Source organism: Callorhinus ursinus, unplaced genomic scaffold, assembly GCF_003265705.2.
Source record: "Callorhinus ursinus isolate GAN/ISIS: 27379988/994484 unplaced genomic scaffold, GSC_fseal_2.0 scaffold12, whole genome shotgun sequence".
Classification (NCBI taxonomy): Eukaryota; Metazoa; Chordata; class Mammalia; order Carnivora; family Otariidae; genus Callorhinus; species Callorhinus ursinus.
In genome coordinates, this window is record NW_027397074.1 from 71966513 (window position 1) to 71992524 (window position 26012).

Genomic DNA, 26012 nt, shown 5'->3' on the forward strand with positions numbered 1-26012 from the left:
GCTGTCTTCTTCCATTCCAAAGCCAGGTGCTTGTGATGAAAGCTGTAGTCTATAGATGTACAGAGACTTTTGACATATAAAATTATTTCTCAGAAAACTAACATGGATTAGCAAGACCTATTTTCAGTAGAGTGTGTTATGGTAGACCTATGTTTAAAGAAAAGTTGAAGGTGGTTCTTTTGTGTTTATGAAAAATCTTCATTACTCTTTTCCTCAGAGTCTTGTCTCACATTGCACATATTGTTCTTCATTTTTCTTCATCTCTTGTCATTTAACTAATTTACCTTATCTCTTTTTATCAAGTTACTTATCTTTTATAACTATTAAATAAGAGTTTTGTGACTGTGGTCTGGCTCTTTAGAATTCTGCAGCACCCAAGTATGGCATTTTATCAACAGCAAATGCTTAATAAATGTCATGAACTGACTAGTTCATTGTAGAAGTGGTCGTCTGTGGAAAACTTTCTGTGACTTGCTTGTTTTTAATGGCTTCCACCTCTTATTTTAACTGATGGATATGATGTGAGGAATATAACTGTTACTTTGTGATTTTTAGTCACTATGTAAATATAATTTAATTACAAATTTAATTGAAAAGTCTTCTCTAATTCCTTTAAGGGAGTAATCAAAGCTGTGATCCCATTTATTCAACCCATTCTGTTTTTGAATCTTGTAATGGAACCTTTTTTCCTTCCTTCCTTCCTTCCTTCCTTCCTTCCTTCCTTCCTTCCTTCCTTCCTTCCTTCCTTCCTTCCTTTCTTTTTTCTTTACAGTAAGGGAGATAAACCTGCAGGATATCAAGGAGGATTTGGAATCGGATCCAGAGGAGAACAGCACCCTTTTTATGGGCATCCTCATCAAGGGACTGGCCAAATTGAAGAAGATTCCAGAGACCGTTAAGGCGATCAAAGAACGCTTGGAGCAGGAGCTACAGCAAATTGTGAAGAGGTCTACAACCCAGGTGGCAGACAGTGGCTATCAGAGGGGAGAGAACCTCACTGTGGAGAACCAACCAAGGTAAATGGGCATGCAGTTTGTTGTTTTGAGAATTCTACATTTTCTAGGATGGGGTATAGGTGAACAACTTCTGTTGATTGTTATTTCTTGAACTTGGGCTATTAGAGCCCATATGAACTCAGATTGGTGAAAATAGCTGAATAGGCATAATTTAGCTGGTTTTTGGTAAAGTTGAAAAGTTTTAAAGCATATTGTTCATACTCAAATGAAAAAAATGTAGTTATTGAGTATTAAGTACTAAGCATATTCAAGGCATTTATGTATAGTTATCTCATTTAATTCACACCACCACTTTATGAGCTACTTATTAGTATCTACATTTTATAGTTAGAGAAACTGGGGCTCAGAAACCAGTAATTAGTTCAAGGTCACAGAAAAAGTGGCTGGCCTTGGAGTTGAATGCATCTCTATGGTCTTTCCTCTGTCCTGTGCTTTCTTCTTTAATGTGTGGTGATATTTGCCAATAAGGCAAATAGGTTTCAGGAATTCCTGTATCTATTTAAAATAGCTAATAGGCTTTGGATTTCATAATTCTTGTTTTATAAGGGGAAACTGAAATTGTACTACAGTCCTAACTCTGTCTTGTCTTATACATTGAGAGAGATGTCGGCCAAACCAGAGTTCCGGGCATAATAGACTAATATCACTTGACCATGGGATAAGATATTGAAATTGAGGCTTTTCTAGAAAATCCAAGATATGCTCTACACAGGTCTCTGTTCCCTTCCCACCCCCTTCTCTGCTGTTCCCCCCGCCCCAACCCTCCATGTTTACCAGGGATTTGTCACAGTGGGGTGGGAGGAAAGAAACCAGTGGAAACTGCAATTTCATGTGAGAACAGAGGGCAAAGTGGAGCAGGTCTTCTCAGCTGCTCAAATAATGTAAGTTCCTGGGAGATGCCAGACAGTGTGTAGAAGGGATCATAATCTTGTGGACCTGTTGTTAAGGGAATTCTACTGTTTGTACATAGGGCTTAAAAGTTTTTTTTTTTTTTTAAAGCAAATAACAAATTTAAGGAGAAAGAATAGCTTACTTAGAATTCCTCAGACTTTATATATTTTGGAAAAATTAATGTGTTCTATTTGTATTTTCTATATTCTCTGATATATCTAAATAACATTGATTTTGATTATACTTTAAAACTTCCAAAAATTAATTCCCTTGAAAACTTCATTCAAAAATGCAGTTGGTATGGGGTGCCTGGGTGGCTCAGTCGGTTGAGTGTCTGGCTCTTGGTTTCGACTCAGGTCGTGATTTCATGGGTGATGGAAAGAGGCCTGTGTCGGCCTCTGCACTCAACGGGGAGTCTGCCTGAGGGGTCTCTCCCTCTGCCCTTCCCTTCACTCTCTCGGTCTCTTTCTCTCAAACAAATAGTGTTTAAAAAGAAAAATGCAATTGGTGAAGAAACCATCTTCCACCCATCTCCTGCCATAGATCATTTCAAAGCACGTGTTTTGATGGGTTTTGGAGTCAAGCAGACCTGATTTTGAATGCCAGCTCTGTAATCTGAAGAAAATAATCCTATCTTAGAGGATTGCTTGCACTAGGTGAGGTCATGATTAGAGTTTAGTAGAGTAGCGCCAGTAAGAACTATTACATGCCTACGTATATATGAACACACGTGTTTATTTATTCTTGCTTTCTTCCTGAACTTCCATGTTCTTTGATCACTCACATTGTGATCCAGAGAGGCTGGGAAATGGTTCTAAATTGAACTTTGCTTTTCTTCTTTCTTTGCGTGGTGCCTGGATTTCCGTGAAGACCTTTTGCCTCCTTACTAATGAACACTCCAAAATTCTGGCTTGCTATTTGCCCTGTGCTGCAAGTCCCTAGATGAATACACTGAACTTTCATAGGGAAATAACATGACTATAGTGTATATTGGAAATAAAACTAAAGGGCACGGATCAATAACTTTTCTGCAAATCTCATTACAGTACCCTTAAAAGCAATGTGTCTTTCATAGGATTTTGACCCCTTCCTCTTCTGTTCCCTGAGCCCCTTCCAGAATTCACAACTGGAAATTACAGCTGTAGAAGCAGAAATTCAGCATACTGCCCCAGGAAATAATAAATGTTTGTGAGGAATGAGTTAGCAGAAGGGTTCCCCCCCCTTTAAGTTTTTTTTGTTGTTGTCAGTATTTAGAGCTTTTGTAGGAAGGATATATTGGACGCTGGCAAGTGAACACGCTGCTTCTCTTGGTTTCATGTGTATAACATGATCCCATTTTATAAAATGTACAAATCTGAAAAATTGGGCCCAAACTATTAAGAGATAAAATAGTCCAGAGAAAGCAGATATTTGGGGTGAACCACTCATCTTGAAGATCAAAGATTAAAGTCTTGGGCTGGGATTCCAAATGACTGATAATTTTGAGCTAGTCTGTGGTGGCACTGTGTTTTTCAAATACCTTAAAACTCACAAACTAATGACCTTGGAAATGTCATTCAAAAGTGATTGGCATTGTTGCTTCTAGAGGCTGAAAATTTTAGAAGGGGTATTGTCAGATTATCCCTTGAAGCTTGCATGGTATTTTGTGTTCATCAAACTGTACTGGGATGTGTTAGTGGCATTTATTTTAGAAAGAAGTCAAGTCATAATACTTCATATAATTTACCACTCAAGGAATCTTATGCTGAAATACAAGAATCTGTTTTTCTTAAAGTTGGAGTGTAGGCAAAAAGAACCATAAATCCTTTTTCTCCCCAATATGCACATTCTTTCCCTCACCACCCCCCCCCCCCCCCCCGCAGTGAAATAACCTCTTCCAAATCATTAGCATATAAATGTTACTCTGAGGCAAGATACCAGTACTGTAACTTTCCTTAAAAGTTTCATTGTTCAACATCATCTTATTAAATATATTCTGGTTGTGATGCATTGCAAGCCTGTTTTCATTTGTCTTTATGTAGAGAGAATTAATGTGGTGTGCTATTTTGCTAGAAAAGAAGGAACCAGGCTAGTAAATTGTCATCCTTCACTTCCTGCAGAGCCAGAATATTCCCACAGCCAGCTTTTAAAAATCACTTCGGTGACCCACTTATTTTTTTGACACCGTCCCCCCAACCCCCTGGCTCCCAACTATCTGTTGTCTATAGGAGAGATAGTCTTTCTTTTCATTCATAATCTACAAAGTGTCTATAAACCTCTGCTTACTATTAAAGAAAAATATTCAAATACTGTTGCCAACTCAGGATAAACTTTAGAGCAGCATGTGCTTTGCTAATCTCCCAGAACCTCCTGCTACCCATAATTTCCTCAGGAAGACAGGCAGTGTCTTCAGTTTCAGATGGCTCATGTGGTCCGCAGTCTGGGCAGCTCTTTACCAGTGTCTTCATCTCCTGCTGCCTAATGACTGCTTCTTTCCCAAAATCTAGCTCATGAGCACTTCATAGCATTTTTTGTTTCCAAGAAGCTGGAAGAAGTTCTTTAATAATTAACAAATAGGAAAAGCATGAGGAAGAGGTAAGAGAAATAAAATCCTCTCCAGGTGCAGTATCAAGAATATGGAGGAGAGAAAGATGTGAGAAAAGACAGTGATTGGCATGTGGGAGGCACCTCTTCCATCTATTTGAGAATGGGCCCCTTTAAATGTAGAGGCAGCAAATCACTGCAAGGGGAGGTGCTGGAGGGCTGCTCAGCTTTGGTAAAAATGGTGGTATTGAAGAGGACAGAAGGGACTGAATGAGTTGAAGCTATGGCTGCTATGGAAACCCTTTTTCCTTTTGGAAAGAGATCATTTTGCCATGTTCCTTCATCTTGGTTAGGAATGACGGAAGATTAAGTGTCGGATCTAAAAGGCAAAGAACATTACATGTTCTGTGCCCACTGGGATATTAAAGATTTGTGGAAAAACACAGGAAAGAAATACGCTTTTATGCCAAAAGTAGTTGTGTTTGGATAATGTTGTAGATTTTTCCTCCCTCTCTATTTTGTAACTGTTAAGTTCTAGTGAAAAATAAATTCATTATTTAAGAATTCAAGTACTAAAGTTATCTTAATCAGAAGAAATCATTGAAAATGAAAATGCCTAATGGGGGTAACAGTGTTGAAAAATGTAATTAATACCTCTTTGGAGACCAACAGGGTCTTGACCATTAGATTACTTTCTATGATATATGTGTGTGTTTGGTTATCTTCTAACTGCTCTTAGAATGGAAGCCTTGAAAGTGAATGAGTTTGCCTTGCTCAGCACCCTATCTCCAGAATGTAGCACAGTGCCCACCTGACCCAATATTTGTTGAGTGAAAGAATGAATTCCCAGATATGTTGAATATCTACCGTGGACCAGACACTGGGCTGAAATGACAAAGAAATAAGGCATAGTCCCTGTCCTTAGAGAGTTTAAAGTCCAGAGAGGAAGAAAGGCATTAATCAAAGAACTTTCCAGTAATAAGTATATTAGTTTATTATGCTATTCTTTTTCCTTTTTAAAATTTGAAATTTTCAACAATACAGGGTTCAGATAATGTTTATTTCCTTTTCAGTTAACTATCTACTGGTATGGTTTTTTTTTTTTATTGATTTGTAGGAACTCTTTATCTCTTAAGAAAATTAGTTCTTTGGGATTTATTTTATAATTTCCCCTCACTTTTTCTCTTTTGACTTTGTTTATGGTCTACGGTCGTACCACCCTGAACGCGCTCGATCTCATCTGATCTCAGAAGCTAGTAAGCAGGGTTGGGCTTGGTTAGTACTTGGATGGGAGACTTTGTTAAGATGTCTGGCCATGTAGGCATTATTATTATATATTACAGTTTTTGTTTTTATGAGGCTGTATTATCAAGCTTTCTTTCATAGCTTCTGAGTTTTGTGTCAAACTTAGGTCTTCCGTACACTTAGACTATAAATAAAATTTCTCAACTTTTTTCTTGTATTTATATAGTCCCATTTTTAATATTTATGTCTTTGATACATCTGGAATCTGAAGGAGTGGCCACACCACTTTTAAACAGATGTAACACTTACTGAACTGTATTATAATGGGCTGTATGCCCCTTTCATTTCTGCCTCCTATATATCTGCCATGTAATTGATTGTCAGTGTTAGCTGAATGCTTGCTGAGTAATTCTAACACTGAATCATTTACTTTATAGTCATGGGTTTTCTTCAAGGTTGATATTTGCCTCATTTCCTAAAACTTTTTTTTGGCTGGTAGGTTTGTAGAAATGATTGAATTACTGCTCTAAAAGTTAAAAAAAAAAAACAACTTTAAGAATATTTTTGAAACTCTGAGTCCAGAACTTGGAATGAGGGCATACTGATAAAATAGGGTATTCTTACAAAGTGGTTCTGTCTATGAGGAAGTCTAAAGGCTCAGTCCCCAAGATGAGTTTTGTAGTACAAATGCAGTGTCTGTGAAAAGACAAATAAATGAAACACTTCTCATGTTTTTTTTAAGACCTGTGGCTAGAGTCAGGCATATGAGTCTTTTTCATATAAGTAGCATTTCCTTTCATTTTTTCCTTTTTCTATTAGTTACTCTTCTCCTAAGTCTCTGAAATGTAGGATTTTGTGGGATTGGTCATTTTATTGGACAGAAAAGTCATTTAAGAGCAGCTTTGAAGCAAGGTCGAGCATTTGTCCTTGTGGCTTCTTGTAGCCATTCCCAAGCACTGCATGTAGCACCTGGACATGCCTGGAATCAGGGAGGGCCTTGATGTAATTTAGATGAAGTAGTTAATTCGAATCAAAGCAAGCGGGAAGCAAGTAAATTTAACTTCAGTGATTATGATATCATTTGATTAAATCTCTACTTTTGATTACACATATCAGTGAGAACATGCTTTAAATATACTCAACTGTTAAATATTGAAGGGTATGAATAGGATGAACCAATGACAGAAGAAATTCCACCATTCTTCAACTAGAACATATCCCCTGCAGCTTTATTGCAATATTTTTAGAACAAATGAAAGTTAATTCTTTACATGTTGGGACTTAATATACCAATTAACTAAAACATAAAATTTATTACCATGGAAGGTAGTACTGGTTCCAAATCTATGTATGTTCTAGTAAGACTTAATAAATAAATTGGTAATAGCTTCATAACATATCAGGTGAATTAGTAATGTTAATAATGTTCTTTACTCTCTTGTAAGCATGGAATTGGACAGCTGTCTTTCTGACTGTGTATTGTTCTTGGGTTATAGTCTTCAGAGAAAGGGTGTTTGGCTAAATGGGACAGGTCTTAATATTAGATTGCTTAAATCTTTGTTTACATTTGTCAGGGTGGAAAAAAAAAAACCAACAAAACCTGCTTTTGAATTCTCTTGTTTTGCATGCTATTGCAGGTTCGAGTTAGAGATCATACGAGTTAAAGGAATGGCAGATTAAAATCTATTTCATGGTATATTGATAACATTTAGGTGTGAGCCTTCATGCTACATTGGGGCCCCCTTCTCTATTTGGCAAATAGCGGTAGCTGCCTTAGGTCTTATTTTCTGGGCACTTGTTGGTGTTAGACGAAAAGGTATTCCATATTCAAACTGACATTAGGTCTTCCATTGCAAAAACACAAATAAAACCCTTGTGTCAAGTGACAGTCTTCCCTTGCTGACATTTAGGGTCATATCAGATGGGATTAAAGCATCGTCATGTGTATCTTGGGCTGTATTTCGTACCTTAGGGGCTAGTCTAACTCCTGGCCCATTTCATTATCACGGTCTCTAATCAGACCGGACTATGAGTTTGCAAGAGGGGGCTTAACTGTGTTTTTGCAGCCTGATCTAGGGCTGGGCACATATTAAATGCCCAAGAAGTTTAATGAATGAATAAGAAAAAGATGCTAAGAAGATAATTTTTTAATAAGAGGAAGTGAATTTTAAAAAAAAATCTCTGCACCGCTTACAGGAGTGGGATCTAAAGATCAGCAGCACCAATGCCATTTGGAAGTTAGAAATGGAGTGATTAAATTAGAATCTCTGGGTGCAGGGCCTGCAGGGGTCTATGCCTTAGGTAATTCTCATGCATGTCAAAGTTTGAGAACACTCTTTATATCATTACAGACATCGCAGAGTTTTCTGCTTTTGTAGTATTTATGCTTTGCAAAGCAGTTAGTCATCTGGCATCTCACCTGAGCGAGCCTCACGATTGGCCTCATCACAGGTAGGGGCATTATTCTTAATCCCAGATGTACTCAGGGAAATGTGAAAGCCGAAATAATTTGACAGTTCACAAAGCTTGGTGGTGGTGGAATTAAGAGTGTAAGTAGTCTCTTTCCATCATATAAGTTTGCCTTCTGTCTTCTATAAAGATGACGCTCCTAATTCCTTTTCCTGGGCCTGATTTTGTTTCTCCACCAGAGAAAGGCAGTATTTGTACTGATGTATCCGTTCTCCCACCCAAACCCCCCATTGTGATCAATGACAGGCCTCTCAGAGATGGCTGGACATGTTAAGAAGTGTGATAAGCAACCACAGAGTAAATGGATCTCAATTAGCTCACCTGAGAATTAAACTGATGACTTAGATACCCAAGCAGTTCCCTTAGGGACCTGGCACATTCTTGTACTAAAAATACACACCTAACATCTTTGGTTATCTCTGAGAAGGGGATTTATGGATAATTTTTCTTGTGTTCCACTATGATGAAATATTATTTTGGAATGGGGAGAGGTGTTTTCCCCCTAGCTTCAGTGAGGTATAATTGACATACAACATTGCATAAATTTAAGGGGTAGAACATGTTGATAGGACATCCTTATATATTTCAAAAATGATTACCGCCATAGCATTAGCTAACAACTGCATCACATCGATTAATTACCATTTCTTTTTTTTTAAAGATTTTATTTATTTATTTGAGAGAGAGAGAATGATAGATAGAGAGCATGAGAGGGGGGAGGGTCAGAGGGAGAAGCAGACTCCCCGCTGAGCAGGAAGCCCTATGTGGGACTCGATCCCGGGACTCCAGGATCATGACCTGAGCAGAAGGCAGTCGCTTAACCGACTGAGCCACCCAGGTGCCCAATTAATTACCATTTCTTTTTTGTGGTGAGAACTTAAGATCTACTCCTAGCAACTTTCAAGTCTATAATATAGTATTAACTATACTCACCATGCTATACATTAGCTACCCAGAACTTACTCATCTTACAGCTGCCAAGTTTGTACTGTTTGACCAACTCCCCACTTTCTCCACCCCCAGCCCCTGGCAGCCATCATTCTAGTCTGTTTCTTTGAGTTTGGCTTTTTTAGATTCCTTGTATGTGAGAACATACAGTATTTGCTGAACTTATTTCCCTTATCCTGATACCCTCAAGTTTCATCCATGTTGTCACAAATGACAGGATGTCCCTCTTTCTCATGGCTAAGTCATATTTCATGGTACATATGTATACATGTGTTATGTATATGCGTTCATATACACACACATGCATACCACATCTTCTTTATCCATTTTTTTCATTGATGGACACTTAAGTTGTTTTCCCATTTTAGCTGTTGTGAGCAATGCTGAAACAAACATGAGAGCTCAGACGTCTTTTTGAGATCCTGTTTTCATTTCCTTTGGGATATGTACCCAGATGTGGAATTGCTGGATCATATGGTAGTTGCATTTTTAATTTGTTGAGGAACCCCCATACTATTTTGCATAGGAGCGCCACCAATTAACATTGCCAACCAACAGGGCACGAGGATTCCCTCTTCTCCTTGTCCTTGCCAATATTTGTTTTTCTGTTGTCGTTTGATGATAGGCATTTTACCAGGTGTGAGGTGGTATCTCATTTTGGTTTTGATTTGCATTTCCCTGATGATGAGTGATGCTGAACACCATTTTGTGTACCTTTTGGTTATTTGTGTATCTTCTTTGGAAAAATGTCTTACTTAGTTCTCTGCCTGTTTTTAAATTGGATTGTATGTATGTGCCTTTTTGGTGTTCCTGAGTTGTATGAATTCTTTATATAGTTTACATATTAACTCTTTATCAGATATATCGTTTGCAAATACATTTTTTAAGGATTTTATTCATTTGAGAGAGAACGAGAGTGTGCCTGTGTGCACGAGTGGGCAGAGGGGCAGAGGACGAAGCAGACTCCCTGCTGAGTGGGGGTTCCCAACTTGGGGCCCGAGCCCAAGACCTCAAGATCATGATCTGAGCTGAAGGCAGACGCGTAGCTGACTGAGCCACCCAGGCGCCCCTGTCATTTGCAAATATTTTGTTCTGTTTTGTGGGTTGCTTCTCATTTTTTTGGTGGTTTCCTTTGCTGTGTTGAAGCTTTTTAATTTGATGTAGTCCCAATTGTTTGTTTTAACTTTTTCTCTTTGCTTTTGGTGTCAAATCCAAAAAATCATTGCCAAGGTTGATGTCAAGGAGCTTACCTGTGTTTTCATCTCAGAGTTTTGTGGTTTCAGGTCTACAGTCGAGTCTTTACCCCACTTAGAGTTGACTTTGGTGTATGGTGTGAGGTCATGATCCAGCTTCACTCTTCTCCATGTGGCTTCCAGTATTCCCAGCACCTTCTATTGAGGAGGTTATCCTGGGAAAGGCTTTTCAAAGAATGATGCTAAATACCTTAATTAAAAGGAAGAAGGCCTAGGTCAGTTTTCTAATTTTAGTCGCTAGTTTGCCATATGTTAGAATTAATTCACTGGGGTCATCTACCAGGGATTCAGGCACTGAGCATGAGAGTCTGACTTACAAGTGGGAAAGCGACACAGGACGAAAGCTCCCAGCACCAGGGCCCACTACAGTGTGCTTTTTATTTTTGCTCTGTTTCTTTCTACATTGCTAATAGTTTTTTCCTGTTCTTTTCATCGTGCAGATGGAGAATTAGTCAGCATTCCTCAAATAGTAACTTCTTTTACATGAAGATTGTTATTAATAAGTGGCAAAACTTATCTCTACCCCTTTAAGAGTAGGTATTAGATAACCCTGAAGATTAAATGGGATCTCTGTCCTGTTTGAAATGGAAAATACTCTTGCTCAGCCAGGCTTATTAGGAAACCGTGTATGTGAGGTGGAGACATGTAAAACAAAGACCATCTTGATAGGAAATAATTGATGATCAGTTTCCTTTAATTTTTTCACATAAGACCCAAGCTCCGAGGTCAGTGTTTTCTTATCTCTTAGAGCATAGTGGTAGGGAAATAAGTAGTCTGTGGTTTTTGCCTTTGTCTATCTGTGGGAAAATGCAGAATCCTGATATTAAAGTCTCAGCAGATAGGAAGTAGTAGAACGGAACTGACTTTCTACCTCGTGTGTGTGTGTCTGCTTCGTGACCAAGTAAGGCAGCTCCTTGGCTGCAAACATGGGTTTTGCAGCCAAATGACTAATTCAAGGTTCCCTGGATGTTAAATTTAGATTCAGATGGTCGTATCTCACCTTAAATATTGAACATTTTTCACATCTTGATGATACAGCTTTATACCGTAGACACTCCTTGTCCCCTGGTAACGCTTCCTTAACATTTTCTTCTTACGTTTCTTGAAGACAAGACAGGTGTAGCTGCAAGTGGGAAGTTAGTAGAGGATCTGGGAAATAAGTAACATTTTACTTATAAGAGGGCTGTTTCCAAAACCTGCCAGGCAATCGGATATATGTTTAAAGAACAAACACTTTCTTCAACTTGACACTTCTGTGTTCTTGTTTTATTTTTTTTTACACACAATAGATTTTTATTACAGTATTATTAAAGTTAGTTCTGAGTGCATGTATCTTTCAGCTTGAACTGTACTTTTGATTCTTGTGGTAAGGTTGGTAAGGTTATCTTTTTAGGAGGGTAGTTATATGTGAAATGATTTTTTATTATGGGCTTCTAAAACCAGGCGATTATAATATGTAACGTATTTCCTCACGTTATCGATAACGAGGCCTCTATGGACCCCATCTGCTGGACCTCATTTTTTCATTCTTTCAACACATACTTACTGCCTATCCTATGTGGAACACTATGACAAATACTGGAATAGAGTGGTAAATTGGCCACAGTTCTTTGCCCTCAATGAGTATACAGTGTAGAGAGGGAGAGGCAAGGACTGGAGGAAAGCAGAGAGTGGAGAGCTGTTTTAGGGGATGATGTGGTTGGTCTGCATTAGCAGAGAAACCATGGCAGTGGAGGCAAGTGGTCCATCTGAGAAGATAGTAAAGATGACTGATTGGATTTGAGTGGGAGGGGAGGTGGGGGTGATTTGCTGGGGAAGGCAGTACCATTCACTGGCATAGGGACCATGGAGGAGTAGGTGGGGGGGTAACGATAGGATGAGTTCTGTGTAAGACCTGTGAAGTTTGAGGTCCAGAGCTCAGGAGAGTGGTCCGGCCAGAAGCTGTGTGGAGGAGTCATTCACAGGTGGAACGTTGAAGACCGTGGTGAGCGAGCCCCCCCAGAGAGAAAGTATGAGGACTGGGAAGAATTCACAGGACTCCAGGGACCGGCTGAGGAAGAGGCTCCTGAGAAGGAGCCGCCAGAGAGGTAGAAGGAAAGCAAAAGAATATTGGGCTGTGGGACCAGTGGGAGGCGGTGTTTCGAGAAGGAGTAGTCAGTAGAAACAAGTGCTGCACTTATTTAAATAAGGGCCAAAGAGTGTCTATTATAGATGGAGCAAAATGATGTTGGAGACTTTTGAAAGAGTTGTTTTAGTAGAATACCAGGGGTAAAAACTAGTTTATGGTGAGAAGGTAGAGCCCGTATAGACAGTTCTGTTGACACTTTTTCCAGCCTTGGTTTCCTTAGCATTGTACAGTTCTGATCTCTCTTTGGCCTCTCTTCCTTCCTTCCTTCCTTCCTTCCTTCCTTCCTTCCTTCCTTCCTTCCTCCCTCCCTCCCTCCCTCCCTCCTCTTCTTTTTCTTTCTCTCTCTCTCTCTCTCCCTCCCTCCCTTCCTTAAGACTAATTTATTAGAGTGAGAGCATGCGGAGGGAGAGGGGGAGAGGATCTGAAGCAGACTTCCTGCTAAGCGAGGAGCCCAACGCGGGGCTCCATCGTACGACCCTGAGATCATGACCGGAGCTGAAATCCAGAGTTGAAGGCTTAAGCAGTTGAGCCCCGCAGGCATTCCTGGCCTCTTTTTAAAAACGACTTCCTTTTTTTCTAATACCCCTTAAAAGGAACATCCTCTAAAATTGAGGCCTTTGTTTGAACCTTATCTGCGTTGTAGTTTCACTGTCTATGAAATGAGGATAAAAGCAGTCCCTTCCTCATAGGGTTATCCAAAGGTTTAAATGAGATAGTTGAAGGGCAGCACTTCCCACCACGCTGCCTGGCAGGGAATCAGGGTGGCTGTGATTGGCATGGTGGTCTTTGTTACAGTCCTTGTTGCTGTTGTCATCGTCCTCTTTCCCCTCCTACTTCAGCCCTCTGGCTTTAGAGCTCTCTTCCATTATGCCAGCTTTAGCTACCAGCCCCATGCTGAGGACCCCAGCTCAGTGTCTCTGATCCTAGACTTCTAGTATTGCCGCCACCCTACATTGCTCATTCTTTGACTCATGACCTCAGGCACCCATGAAATTTGACTGTTTTCTCCATTCTGAGCGTTGGGCCTTGTGTTGGAAGAGATGTGTAGTTACAAGGAGGCATAAACCAAGGTCTCTGCCCTTTCTTTCTGGCCCAGGAGGCCATGCATGTCACTGTTTTGTCACTACACTGTGTCCATTGTGAGCGTCTGTTTTTGGAGGGAGTATGGAATCCCAGAGGAATGAAGGAATTCGCTCTCACTCTGTGAGTTAGGCCTCCTTCGGTTATCAGTGACAGATCCCAGATCCAACTAAATCGAAGCGGGAGATTTACTGGAATGATGCTGCTATATCTTACGGAGTACACGCTGGTATATCTTCCTACCGGAGCTGAAGGAAGGACAGAGATGCAGCTGGGCCATGCAGACATCCGGCGCATCTCCTGGGTCTCTCCCCCTCGCCTCTTCCACATGGTTAACTGTTAAAGGTACAGAAAACAATTTACTGTTGTTCCAGGTTTGCTTTTTTAGTATACTTCTGTTACATTTTGGCATGTATATCTCACCACCTGTGATTAGGAAACTGTAATTGAAGAAGTTTGTGTCTGAGGAACCTGCGATTTGGAATGTCCTCATGACGTCTTGAAGGCCCCATGGATATGCAGCGGAGAGCTGGCTTCAAGTCTGTGGTCCTCAATGGCATATATACTGTCTGGCCATCCCAGGATTACTATTTCCCTTTACCAACTCTCATGCTGTGTTGCTGTTAGTGCATATTCTTTGTGGCTCTAGAAATAATCTCTGTGGTACATGTGAGAGAGAGAATGTGTGTTCTTTTTTTCTGAAGGGTAGAAATGGCAATTAGTTGAAATTTTAATCTCTGAGGTTCTTAGGCTTCTTTGTATATGAGGCCTTTTGTTGAGTTCCGTTTAAGGAGTCTCTTGTACTTTATTTAAATTCTGGCTGCTCTTTTGTCTTTTAGACCAATGGTGAAAACCTTGAGCCTAAAATGATTTAAGCGACTGAGTTAACTGCAATGGGATGTTTTACTTCTTTTATTTATTTAAATTTTGTGGTGGGAGTGGGGAATAACTTTAGCGGGGCTTTGTGTGTTTGGGTGACCCTCAGTATGTCTGCAGCTGAAGGCAGACACTTGTTTTCTCAATCTAGTGTCGTGTGGGCAATTGGCGAGTGTCTATGAATATTCATCTTGTTTCAGTTGATTTCTGGTGGCTCTAAATTGGGCCAGACTAGTGTGGATTTATGTCCTATTTATGTGAGTGATTCCCAGTCTCTCTTATTCTTTGATGCTTCAGGAGAGAGTCGTCTTACTTTTTCTTTTTTAAGGAGTGCATATGGTGTGCCTTTGCAAAGTGTGTGTTTTGACTTTAGTTTCTTTTTCCTTGTTAGCCATTCACTCCTCATCCTACTGTGGAGGTGTCAGCTTCCAGTGCTCCTCTGAAATCCTCTTGCCAAGGTCCCTGGGACCTGTGAGTTGTACGATTCTCCATCTTTACCTTCTCTGACCTCAGTGTAGCCTTGACTGTGGATATTTTCTTCTCCTTTGTCTTCTACAGTTTTCTTTCCTGGCTTCATTCTTCCTCCCTAGCTACTTCCTAACCATCTTTTCAATGCTGCTCTTTTGGGAAGTGTTGGCTGTGGACCTTGCTTGCCTTACTTACTCTGCATATTATCCCTGAGTGATCTCCTCTCAAATATTTATCATTCTTAAAAAGTTCTTTCCAGTGTCAGTCTCTCCCCTGAGCTCCAGATTTGCATACCCAAGTGCTTAAATAAATAACACCTTAAATATAACCAGATGTAAACCCACATCTCTCCTTCCAAATTTCTGCCTTCACTTGAATGCTCTTACTCTCAGGAAAGATAACCATCATCTTCAGAGTTGCTCAAGCCAGAAACCCAGACAGAGGGGCCCTGAACTCTCTTCCCTCTACCTGGTTCTGTCCAATTTCTGCTGTGCTCCTTCCAGCAGTTCAGTGAGACTCCTAGAGCAGGTATTAAATAATATTTTGTTTTTATGGATGGGAACACTTAGAGAAGTTGAGATTTTTTTTATTAAAAAACATAGGAATTATTGATGCTCTGAAAGCACATGAATCTTGATTTCTTACAGATTACTTATATTAGTGGAAAGAACAAACCAAAAGGAACCGACCAAAAGAGAAAAGCTCATGTCCCCCTGTAGTAAGACTCCAAAAGAATCCACTTTCATAATACTTCTTTTTGAGACATGAGTTTCCTTTTTCACTGTTTTATATGTTCTCACTACAGGGGAGGTGTTGGGTCCTGCTGTCCTCACTCAATGCCATAGCTGATGGGTTTCTTTTTAAAATAGACATACTGAGATACAATTCACATACTTCACAGTTCATCCATTGAAAGTGTGCAATTCAGTGGTTTGTAGTGTATCCACAGGGTTGTGCAACCAGCACCACTGTCTAGTTCCAGAATATTTTTGTCCCCCCCCCCCAAAATAAACCCCATATGCATTAGTAGTCAATTCCCACTCAGGTAACTACGGATATATTTTCTTTCTTTATAATTTGCCTATTCTGGGTATTTTATATAAATAGAGTCATAAAATATGTATTCTTCTGTGACTTTTTTTTTTTTAAAGATTTTATTTATTCATTTGAGACACAGAGATACAGAGAGAGAGAGAGCATGAGCAGGGAGAGAGGCAGAGGGAGAAGGAGAAGCAGGCTCCCCGCTGAGCCAGGAGCCCGATGTGGGGCTCGATCCCAGGACCCTGGGATCATGACCTGCGCCGAAGGCAGATGCTTAACCATCTGAGCCACCCAGGCGCCCCTCTTCTGTGACTTTTCTTTCTTTTTTTTTTTTTTTTTAAAGATTTTATTTATTTATTTGACAGAGACAGAGAGACACAGCGAGAGAGGGAACAGGGGGAGTAGGAGAGGGAGAAGCAGGCTTCTCACGGAGGAGGGAGCCCGATGCGGGGCTCGATCCCAGGACCCTGGGATCATGACCTGAGCTGAAGGCAGACGCTTAACGACTGAGCCACCCAGGCGCCCCTTCTGTGACTTTTCTTACGTAGCACATTTTCAAGGTTCATCCATGTTGTAGTGTGTCCCAGCACTTCATTCCCTCTGATAGCCAAATTATAATCTGTTGTACAATTATACATTATGTTTGTCCATTGATGAGTCAATGACATTTGGATTATTTCCATTTTTACACCTTTACTATTGTAATATTTTACTCTTAGGAGTAATACTGCCATGAGCATCTGTGTACAAGTTTCTGTGCACACATACGTTTTCATTTTTCTTGGGGATATACCTAGGAATAGAATTCCCAGTTTCATATTTTTAAAAACTGCCAAACTGGTTCCCAGAGCAGCTGTACCATTTTACATCCCCACCAGTACTGTATTGAGAGTTCCAGTTTTTCTCAACATCCCCAACAACACTTTTTATCGCTTGCCTGTTTGAATATAGCTATCCCATGGGCTGAAATGCTATCTTACGGTTTTGACTTGAATTTCTCTGATGTTGCATGTCTTTTGTTTGCCTGTTGGTTATTCATATATCTTCTTTGGAGAAAGATTTTCAAAACCTTTATCCGTCTTAAAATTTGGTTATTCATCTTTTTATTATGAGTTATAAGAAATCTTTAGATAGGCTAGATACAAATCCTTTTCAGATAAATGATTTTCAAATATTTTCACCCATTTTGTGGGCTGTCTTTTCACTTTCTTGATGGTATCATCTGTAGCACAGAAGTCTTTAATTTTGCTGTAAGAACTGTGGCTTTTATTAATGTTGCCATGCTTGTGCTGTGTGGTAAGGCAGAGGAGAGTGTCCCTGTCTTTGAAATGGGTCGATGTTTCAAATGTAGGTAGAGCTGCAACCTGACTCTCTCCACTTTTGGCCTGTTTCTTCTCCCTTCTTTCTTCCCTGTGTGGCCTCTCTCACGACTGTGATGGTCATACGACAACAGGTCTGTCTTGGCCTTGATCATTCGGGACTGAGGGAAACTGGCAATGTGTCAGCATTTTATCAAAGGATTGCTGTTTCCGTGATATTAATAGTTACCACAAATCTCATCTTAAACCTCAATTCCCTGATCCATCTCTTTTCTAAGTAGAGCACTGCCCCTGGTTGCTGAACTGCTCTTGTCCTTGAGTGGCCATCAGGGTGTGCAGTCATGGAGCTTGGTGGTCCTGGAGATGATCAGACAGCAGCACCCCTCCATTCAGAGGAGCCACTTCTTTTCCAGTGTTTTCTGCTTCATTGCTGGTTTGCAGGCCTGTACCTGGAGCTTCATGCCATTGGGCAGTTGGACAGCAGTGTGCCTCAGGCTTCTGGATGTATTGGATCAATAAGATTTCAAGAACTGTTAGCATATAGTATAAGGTTATTTTTAGTTTTGTCAAGTAAGGACATTTGGCAGTGTATTGCCATCGTGATAGAAAATAAGATATTCCTATCAAGAGAGTACCAAAAATACCAAATGAATTTATTTTTGTGAAAAGTTGATATATGTTCCTATTCTTCTTATGTTGCTGTCTATCCCTGAAAAATACCCTGTGGTCTGTGGATCGATATTTGGGAACCATAAGGCTTACATACTTAACTTAAATCTTTATTTGAAAAGTAGAACCTTGACTTAATCAGGAATTTACTCTGTATGATGCCAGATACCAGTTTTATATAGATCATTTCCCTACGCTGAATTAACTGTTTTGGCTGTTATGTTAGACACATCCTCCTCTGTACCCTCTGCTGATATTTGAGAATTTCTCCTGTAACACAGATGAGAAAGAATTGTTTTAGGTATATGTGAGTATAAATATGATCTGACCTTTAAAAGATTAAAAAAAAAAAAACATCATTCCAAAGGTAGAATGGCTCCTATTTACAAATACAGTGTTTAATTTCTGGATTATGTGTGTTCTAAACTGGGAGTGCTACATAAATTTTTATTGATTCTGTCTCATCTAAATTAAAATGTCAAACAGATATTAGGGTTTTATCATAAGATAGTTATTGGCTATCACACTGGCACATTAATTATAGTAATTGGGCAGTAAAGTAGCCATAGGAATAGATAATAGGCTATACATTTTGATGAAATTGTAGTTACAACCTCTTATTTATGGTAATAAAATCTTGTGAATTGACATTGCTGACAAGCTCTTTTGCTTTCCTTTTCTACTTTTCAGGTTGGTTTGTAAGTCTGTTTAGGAACTCTGAACTGAGAACCCACAATACACAATACACAATAAAGGTCGCATTTCAGAATTTTCTAGACTCATTCATGGTATACACATTAAATTCAGCAAATATTTGCTGATCATGTTTTTAAATGCTCCTAAGTATACGGAGATGTATAAAGCAGTTTCCCACATTGAAAGACTAATATTGAAGAAGGGAGGCAAAACATCTCTATATAAATACCTGTGACCCACATTTATTGAGTTACATATATGAGCCCCATGTAAGTACCTGACGAGTGGGATAAAATACAAGTTCAGAGGAGGAAAGAATGATTCCAAGCCTAGGTGATCAGTGAAGCTGTAAGGCTGAGTGATAGAGGAATTACTTCGAATTTCTGACGTAAAGCTTCAAGCTTTCTCTGAATACACATTTACATTCTAGAGCTATAGCAGGAGGTACGTGGTTAAATGCACCGACAGGGAAACCAGCTTTTGTTCTAGGCTCAGCTGCTGTGCAACCTCATTTAGTGTCCTTGAGTATATAAAATTGATGAAATAATATGTGTCCAGCATCTCTCACTATGAAAACTGAGATAATGCAGATGCCTAAGCTGTTTCCTGTGGTGAAAGTCAGATTGCTTGGCAGGTGTGTATTTTTTTTTCAGGCAACTTAGGCCATACATCTGGATGGTAGGCACAGCTTTCCATGACTAAAAGGATTAGCATCCTTACCAGAGTGCCCAATTTATTGCTGGAAAATAGCATGTTCTGTGTAACATCAGAACTGTTGTCTGAAAAATTGCCTGAATTTCTCGGAGAAACTGCCTATGTGAATACAGAGTAGTAGTGTGGTGATCGCTGAAGTTTGATAAAAAGGAAACATGAGCTTTTGCTGCTGGTTTAGGGATGTTACAGCTGGTTTTTAAATTCTTGCATCATCTCCATTTAATAGCAGAGGAAACTGAGCTTTAGACTTCAAAAGTTGCTTCTACAACTGTTGGACATCAATCTGTGGAAATCTGATGCGCTGTTTCCGTGGTTGATGGTTTTCGTGCAGGCCATTGTAAGCCATCTTCATGTGCGTGCGTGTGTGGATGTAAATACTATCTGTTTTTTCACCAGGTTGCTTCTAGAACTGCTGGAGTTGCTCTTTGACAAATTTAATGCTGTAGCCACTGCACACTCCGTGGTCCTGGGGTACCTGCAGGACACAGTTGTGGCTCCACTTACTCAGCAGGAAGACATCAAATTGTACGATATGGCGGACGTGTGGGTGAAGATCCAAGATGTTCTGCAGGTGAGGTCCTTTTACAAATATGGTGCCATCTTGCTTTGGAATAACAGGTTGGGATGAAAATCTGCCACCTAAAATATTCCCTTACTCACAAACAGTGAGAAAGCAGTGTTGCTATTTAAAGATGCTGCTGCTGATGTCATCAACTTCTATCATCTTCAAAAAAGACCTTTTAACTTTTTTTTTGCCAGGCTTTAAAATTAGGACATTCTCAATATGTAGCAAGCAAGGATGTACAGTATTTGGCTTTCTGTTGTAACGTACTTGACTTCACTGGAATTAGTCTTTTATTAAGGCAATCAATATTAAAATATTCTTAAACAGTGTTTTATAAACATGTAGCTTAGTTTTATGACCATTTTCCTACAGTCGTCTCTTGCATATATTGGGGCAAATGACAGGTAAAGAGCTTGTTTTGAGAGATGGAAATAACCGTAAGGTATAAATGTATCACTTTGATTTGTTGAAGATTGGAGAAATGTTATTACTCTTTGGTATGATGATGCAGAGATGGTATTTAGAAATTTTATTATATTTCCTCTCCATGTGCTAGGAAAATATATTTGATTTGACTAGATGAGAATTGGAAATACGATTAAGAGTTAGCTGAAGCAAATTTGACATAGCCAAATGGAAGTGACTTGGTTAGATAGTACCTACTAATATGAAAAAAATTAAGTATCTGTAGGAAATTGAAAAATATAACTGTGTAGGAATGAAATTACTTGCATGGCAAATAGGAGTATTTGCAGTAAAAAATAAATCATGAATGTAAATTTTAGTCATTTTTAAGAGTGTAAGGTGTGTCCTGTTGGATTGAATGATGGATTCTTGGTTATTCATTCATTAGACAGTTTTTTTGGTGCATTCCGTCTGCTTTATTGATGGCTCAGTGAAAAGAATATAGGTTGCAACTACATGCCCTGGGTTCCTTTTGCTGCTTTCTCTATTACCATGTGTCCATAGTAGGTGCTCAATGAATATTTGTCTATTGAATAAAATATCTTTATTCCTTAGAAACTGGTTCTTTAACGTTTTATATCTTGATTTACTAATATCATGGATATATGTGCTTTCCCCACAAACATGTCCCATGTTTATTTTAAGGATGCAATGAGATAATAGACTTAAAAGCCATTTCAAAAATAGTTAGAATGAGGGACTTTTGGTTCTAGGCATGGTGAAGTTACTTCCTGTTGTAAGCAGCTCTAAAACCAGATGGACTCAGGCAGTCAGCACATTCATTTGAGAGCGGAGAACATGGGAAGTAAATCCCACATTCATCCCGACTTCCTCTTGGGGGACACCTTTCATGCTCTGGCATAGGAAACTGAAATCAAGGCAGACAGCAGCAGGCTGAGATGAGTTGGGGATGTGGAGGCAGCTAGAATCTGTGGGTTAGGATGGTGGAGGTGGAGAAGAGGGAATTGCACAGAGGAGGTGCCCCATCAGTCTGAAAAGAGTGCCATTGGGCCTTTGGTCAAATATGAAGCTGTGAAGATGCATCACAAGGTTTGGCAGAAAATGGCCATCATGGGACTGTATGTTGAATGGCAATTCCAGATGTTGCCAGATGCTTAGGACTGTTGGAGTTCAGAGTGCCCAGAGTGGGTGAACTTGCTGAGCACCCTGTTCTTTCAGATGTGGCCTCAGAAAGGTTATGTTGTGGCAAGAGGACTGTTCTGGCTGTAGGGTAGGAGTTACTCTAGATCTTGCATAACCAAGTCTCCACAGCATCAGCCTGATCCACCTGTACATTTGCTGCCTGGCGGAGCAAAACTCACTCCAAAGTAAGACAGTCCACCTTTTTAGTAGTGAAGCATCCACAGTGTCCAGCATACATTTATGCTTGTAAAAACAGAAAAATGCGACTCTAACTGGGACTTAAGAAAATTAATAAAAATTAATATCTCAAATGAAAAACTTACCGGGTGGCTTTAGCTGCAGATTGCCTGTTATAGAAGAAAATATCAGAGAACTTGAAGATGAATCAGTTGGAATGATCCAAAATGAAGCACAGGGAGAAAGTGGACTGCAAAGAAAACTGAACAAAGCCATATTATCTATAATGGGGCAGTATCCTGTAGTTTAACATTTTGTAGTTGCAGATACAGAGGAGAGGGGAGAGAGTTATTGGGGCAGAAAATTCTCAGAAGAAATCATGACCAAAAATTTCTAAATTTGTTGAAAAAACATAAACCCACAGGTCCAAGAAGCTCAACAAATCCTAAGCAACATTAACACAAAGAAAACCAGTACCTAGACACATCATCATCAGGTTGCTGGAAACCAAAGAAAAAAGTCTTAAAGATAGCCAAAGGAAAAAGACACAGTGCTTAGAGGAACCAGTGATAAAAATGTCCACTCACTTCTCAGTGGCATTTTCTTTTTTTTAAAGATTTTATTTATTTATTTGACAGAGAGAGACACAGTGAGAGAGGGAACACAAGCAGGGGGAGTGGGAGAGGGAGAAGCAGGCTTCCCGCGGAGCAGGGAGCCTGATGTGGGGCTCGATCCCGGGACCCTAGGATCACGACCTGAGCTGAAGGCAGACGCTTAACGACTGAGCCACCTGGGCGCCCTCTCAGTGGCATTTTGAAGAACATACTCCTATCTTTTTGGGTTTGTCACTTTGGGTTTAAGAGATCCTCTTTAAATATAAAGATACAGTTTGGGGCGCCTGGGTGGCTCAGTTGGTTAAGTGTCTGACTCTCGATTTTGGCTCAGGTCATGATCTCAGGGTTGTGAGATTGAGCCCAAGGGCAGGCTCTGTGCTGGGCGAGGAGCCTGCTTAAGATTCTCTCTCCCTCTGCCCCTGCCCCCCACCCCCGCTTGCATACTCTCTCTCTGTCTCTCTCGAATAGATAGATAGATGGATAAATAGATAAATATAGGTAGATTAAAAGTATATGAATAGAAAGAGAGTTACCATGGAATACTAGTAATTTGTATTATGCAAACATGTTGGACACTATTAGAATACGTGGTATTTCATACTTTATAAATTCCTATGATCTCTGATATTTGACCAACTTAGACTACTGTTGTAAGTTGAAAACCACTTTTAAGTCTATTAGGATGGTATTTATAATACTATCACGAAGAATTAATTATGGTTATGAACAAAGTAAGATATGCCTTACTTATCTCTACTTAGTTTGAATTTGTCCAACATACACAGTTCCCACACTTTTGAAAACAAAACCCCACCAACTTGTATTAAAAATGTTTATAATATACTAAGGAACTTTAAGTCCCATCAGACAGGAACAGCTGAGATGTAAATATGATTTAAAATATATGTTTGTGGCTTTATGAAATGACTTATACCTTTCACCTATTTGGTTTCAAATGAAGTGATTTGGGGATTTTACCTTCATATTATGATTTGAGTTGTTTTGCCTACTTAAACAGCTTTATTGAGATAATTTACATGGCATAAGATTCATGCATTTAAAGTATAGATTTCAGTGGTTTTTAGTAAATTTATGGAGTTGTACAACCATCACCATGATATAATTTTAGAATATTTTCAACACTCTAGAAAGGAACTTTGTGTCTATTAGCAGTTTCGTCCTGTTCCCCGCTTTCACACCCCCAAGATGTGTTTTAAGACGTTTATAAAAGAAGTCTCAGTTGTGTGTTGTAGCTCTCAGTAAGTCGGTAGTACCCAAATCATGCACTTGGAAATACTGTTACTATTTGATGTTAATGTGTTCATGTGTCATTGACATAAGCTATTTGACAGTTAAAGAATATCAAACTAAAACTGATCTAATACTACAGGGTGAGGTGTCTCACATAGAAATATTTCATTTCATTTATTGTGTTTAATTGGTTTGAGATCAAGGTACGACTGTGTTCTTCTTTCCTTTCTTATAGTCCATTTTTCTCCTCTTATCTACTTTGCTGCCCCCATTTTTTGTTTTCTTAGACATATGTTGGAAGAATGACCTTGGTCACGACTTGAATTAATCTGCGGTTGTTTCTTAACTATCTATTCTACTCATCTTTATTAAGCCACAGATTTGAGAAATGAAGCATTTTTGAATAAGAAGTTCATCTAAATATTTTCAGTTGTTATACAATAAAAATTTTTTTGCAACTTTTAAATTGTTTTTAGCTCTCTGTATTTTCTGGTTCCTTCAAAAATTCTTTTCGGTCACAGGTTACTGAGTGATATTAGGCTGTTACCCATCAATAAACTGGGTGTATGCAGTGGAAGGCACACAAATGAACTGATGTCGCTAGATATAAGAAGGCAGTTGGCACAGTGTGTCATATAATTGTGCTGAAACATGTGGAATGGACCAATAGAGGGTTTTGGGGTTGATGATGAGCTGATTCCTGGAGTCACAGGAGGGGGGAGGAGATGGCAGTGGTTCTCCAGGTACTTGGAACGGCAAGTGAGATGGTGTTATGTGGCTCAGAGGGAATGGACAGCGGTCTTCGGAGATAAGCGAGAAAAAGAATGGCTGAGCTGTAAGTGACAGCTTCTTCTGTGGACTAGGTAAGTTTGGCTAGGTGGATTGGGCGTGGCTTGTGGACGGCCCTTAGTGCCGTGTAAGGCATTTGTGATAATTTTCAGACTGATGGTTTCTGAGGCAGGGTATGCATTTAACTTACCCAGCCCTTGATTCCTAACCCCCTCCTAGACCTTCTGAATAAGAATCACTGTGGATAAGGACTGGATTCTGTTGTTTCTGTTTTTGGTGGTGGTTTTTTGTTTTGTTTTGTTTTTTAGGTCCTAAGGTGATTCTGTTCTATTTATTTAGGATCCTCTAATTGGGAACCATTGCTTTAGGCCAGTGTTCCCTGAGAACAACATTAAAAGTGCAGATTTTTATCCCTACCTTATACTTACTAAATTATAAAGTCTAGGGATGCAGCTCTATGATCTGTGTTTTAACAAGCCCTTCAGGTGATTTGTATTCGTGCTGAAGTTTGGGGACCTTTGTTTTCAGTAATATTGGACCACTGGGGATTTTGATCGGGGTAGGATGAGATGAAGTAGGATTAGTGTGCTGGCATTGAAAATAACTGAGCAGAGTGGCTAGAGACTTAACGCAGGGAAACTGTTTGTAGGCAAGTGGAGAGTCTGTGGATGATATTACTTGGGTATTGTCTAATAGTGAAATAAACAAGACACACTTTCATGGGGCATGGTAAAGGAATACAAGGGGGAGAAGGATTTGTAAACCTTTCGGGAGTCTTCAACACCCAGAAAAATCTATAATACCATGTAGTCGGCTCAGGAATCTGATTTCCAGCGTGACAGATATTTTAACGGTGGTTTAGTATTAAGTTATTGGGGGCAGCTGTGTGCTAGGTATTAGGGAATAAAGATGAACACAAGATGGAGAGCTCACTGGTGAAGTGAGGAGGAGCCTGCAGCGTATGTTTCTCCACTAAATTCACTGTTAGACATTTGGCAGGAGTAGTAACACGGGAGAATGTGTTTTTATTTTTTATTTTTTTTCCTAAACCAACATGGAGGGTTTAAAAAAGACTCTTGGTTTAAGTTCCGTGTAGAGTTTTCTGCTTAGGCCAATTTTGTTTTTACATCCTTGTTGTGCACCAGCTTGAGCAGAGGTGATGGCATTACACGGTGAATGGAGTTCTGTGCATAGAGTTTGGGTTTCAGCATTTCTTTGAATGGAAGATGTTTCTTGCTGACAAATTGAAATGTTCTTTTGTTTATTAAATCTTGGAAGAGAAAATAATTTTTGATCTTTTTAAAGACTTCAGCAGCTTTTCTCCCCTGGAACCTGGGCTTTCCCTGGCTGGAAGAATCCATCCTGCAGTTGAAAGGCTCGTTTGTCTCAGCATGTTTGTGTCTGGAGACAGCCTTGTGAGGAGACAAGGTTGCAGTCATCCTAGTAACAGGGTGTCAGAGTTTCGTCCTGGTGTCAGCTCCGTGACCACACACCGCTGCACTCCTTTTGCAGTTTTACGCTCTTTTTGAAACTGTGATAATAGAAGTACATGTTTTTGTCCTTCTGAGCAGTGGCAGCATCTTCCAAAATGTCACCTACTTGGTGACATGCCTGTCATCCTGTTGGCTGCACATTTTCAAGTGCATAAGACTGTGGTACGCTTGAAACAAAA

At 39.6% G+C, this 26012-nt stretch overlaps 1 protein-coding gene across 3 annotated transcripts in view; it reads left to right on the top strand.

Moving 5' to 3' along the window:
• EXOC4 (exocyst complex component 4) overlaps positions 1–26012 on the top strand; it is a 728355-nt gene that overhangs the window by 74729 nt on the left and 627614 nt on the right. For all 3 annotated transcript variants that reach the window (XM_025854871.2, XM_025854873.2, XM_025854872.2), the window contains exons 6-7: positions 773–1016; positions 19733–19907. In XM_025854871.2, the coding sequence (XP_025710656.1) occupies positions 773–1016; positions 19733–19907 (419 nt within the window). The remainder of the gene's footprint in view (positions 1–772; positions 1017–19732; positions 19908–26012) is intronic.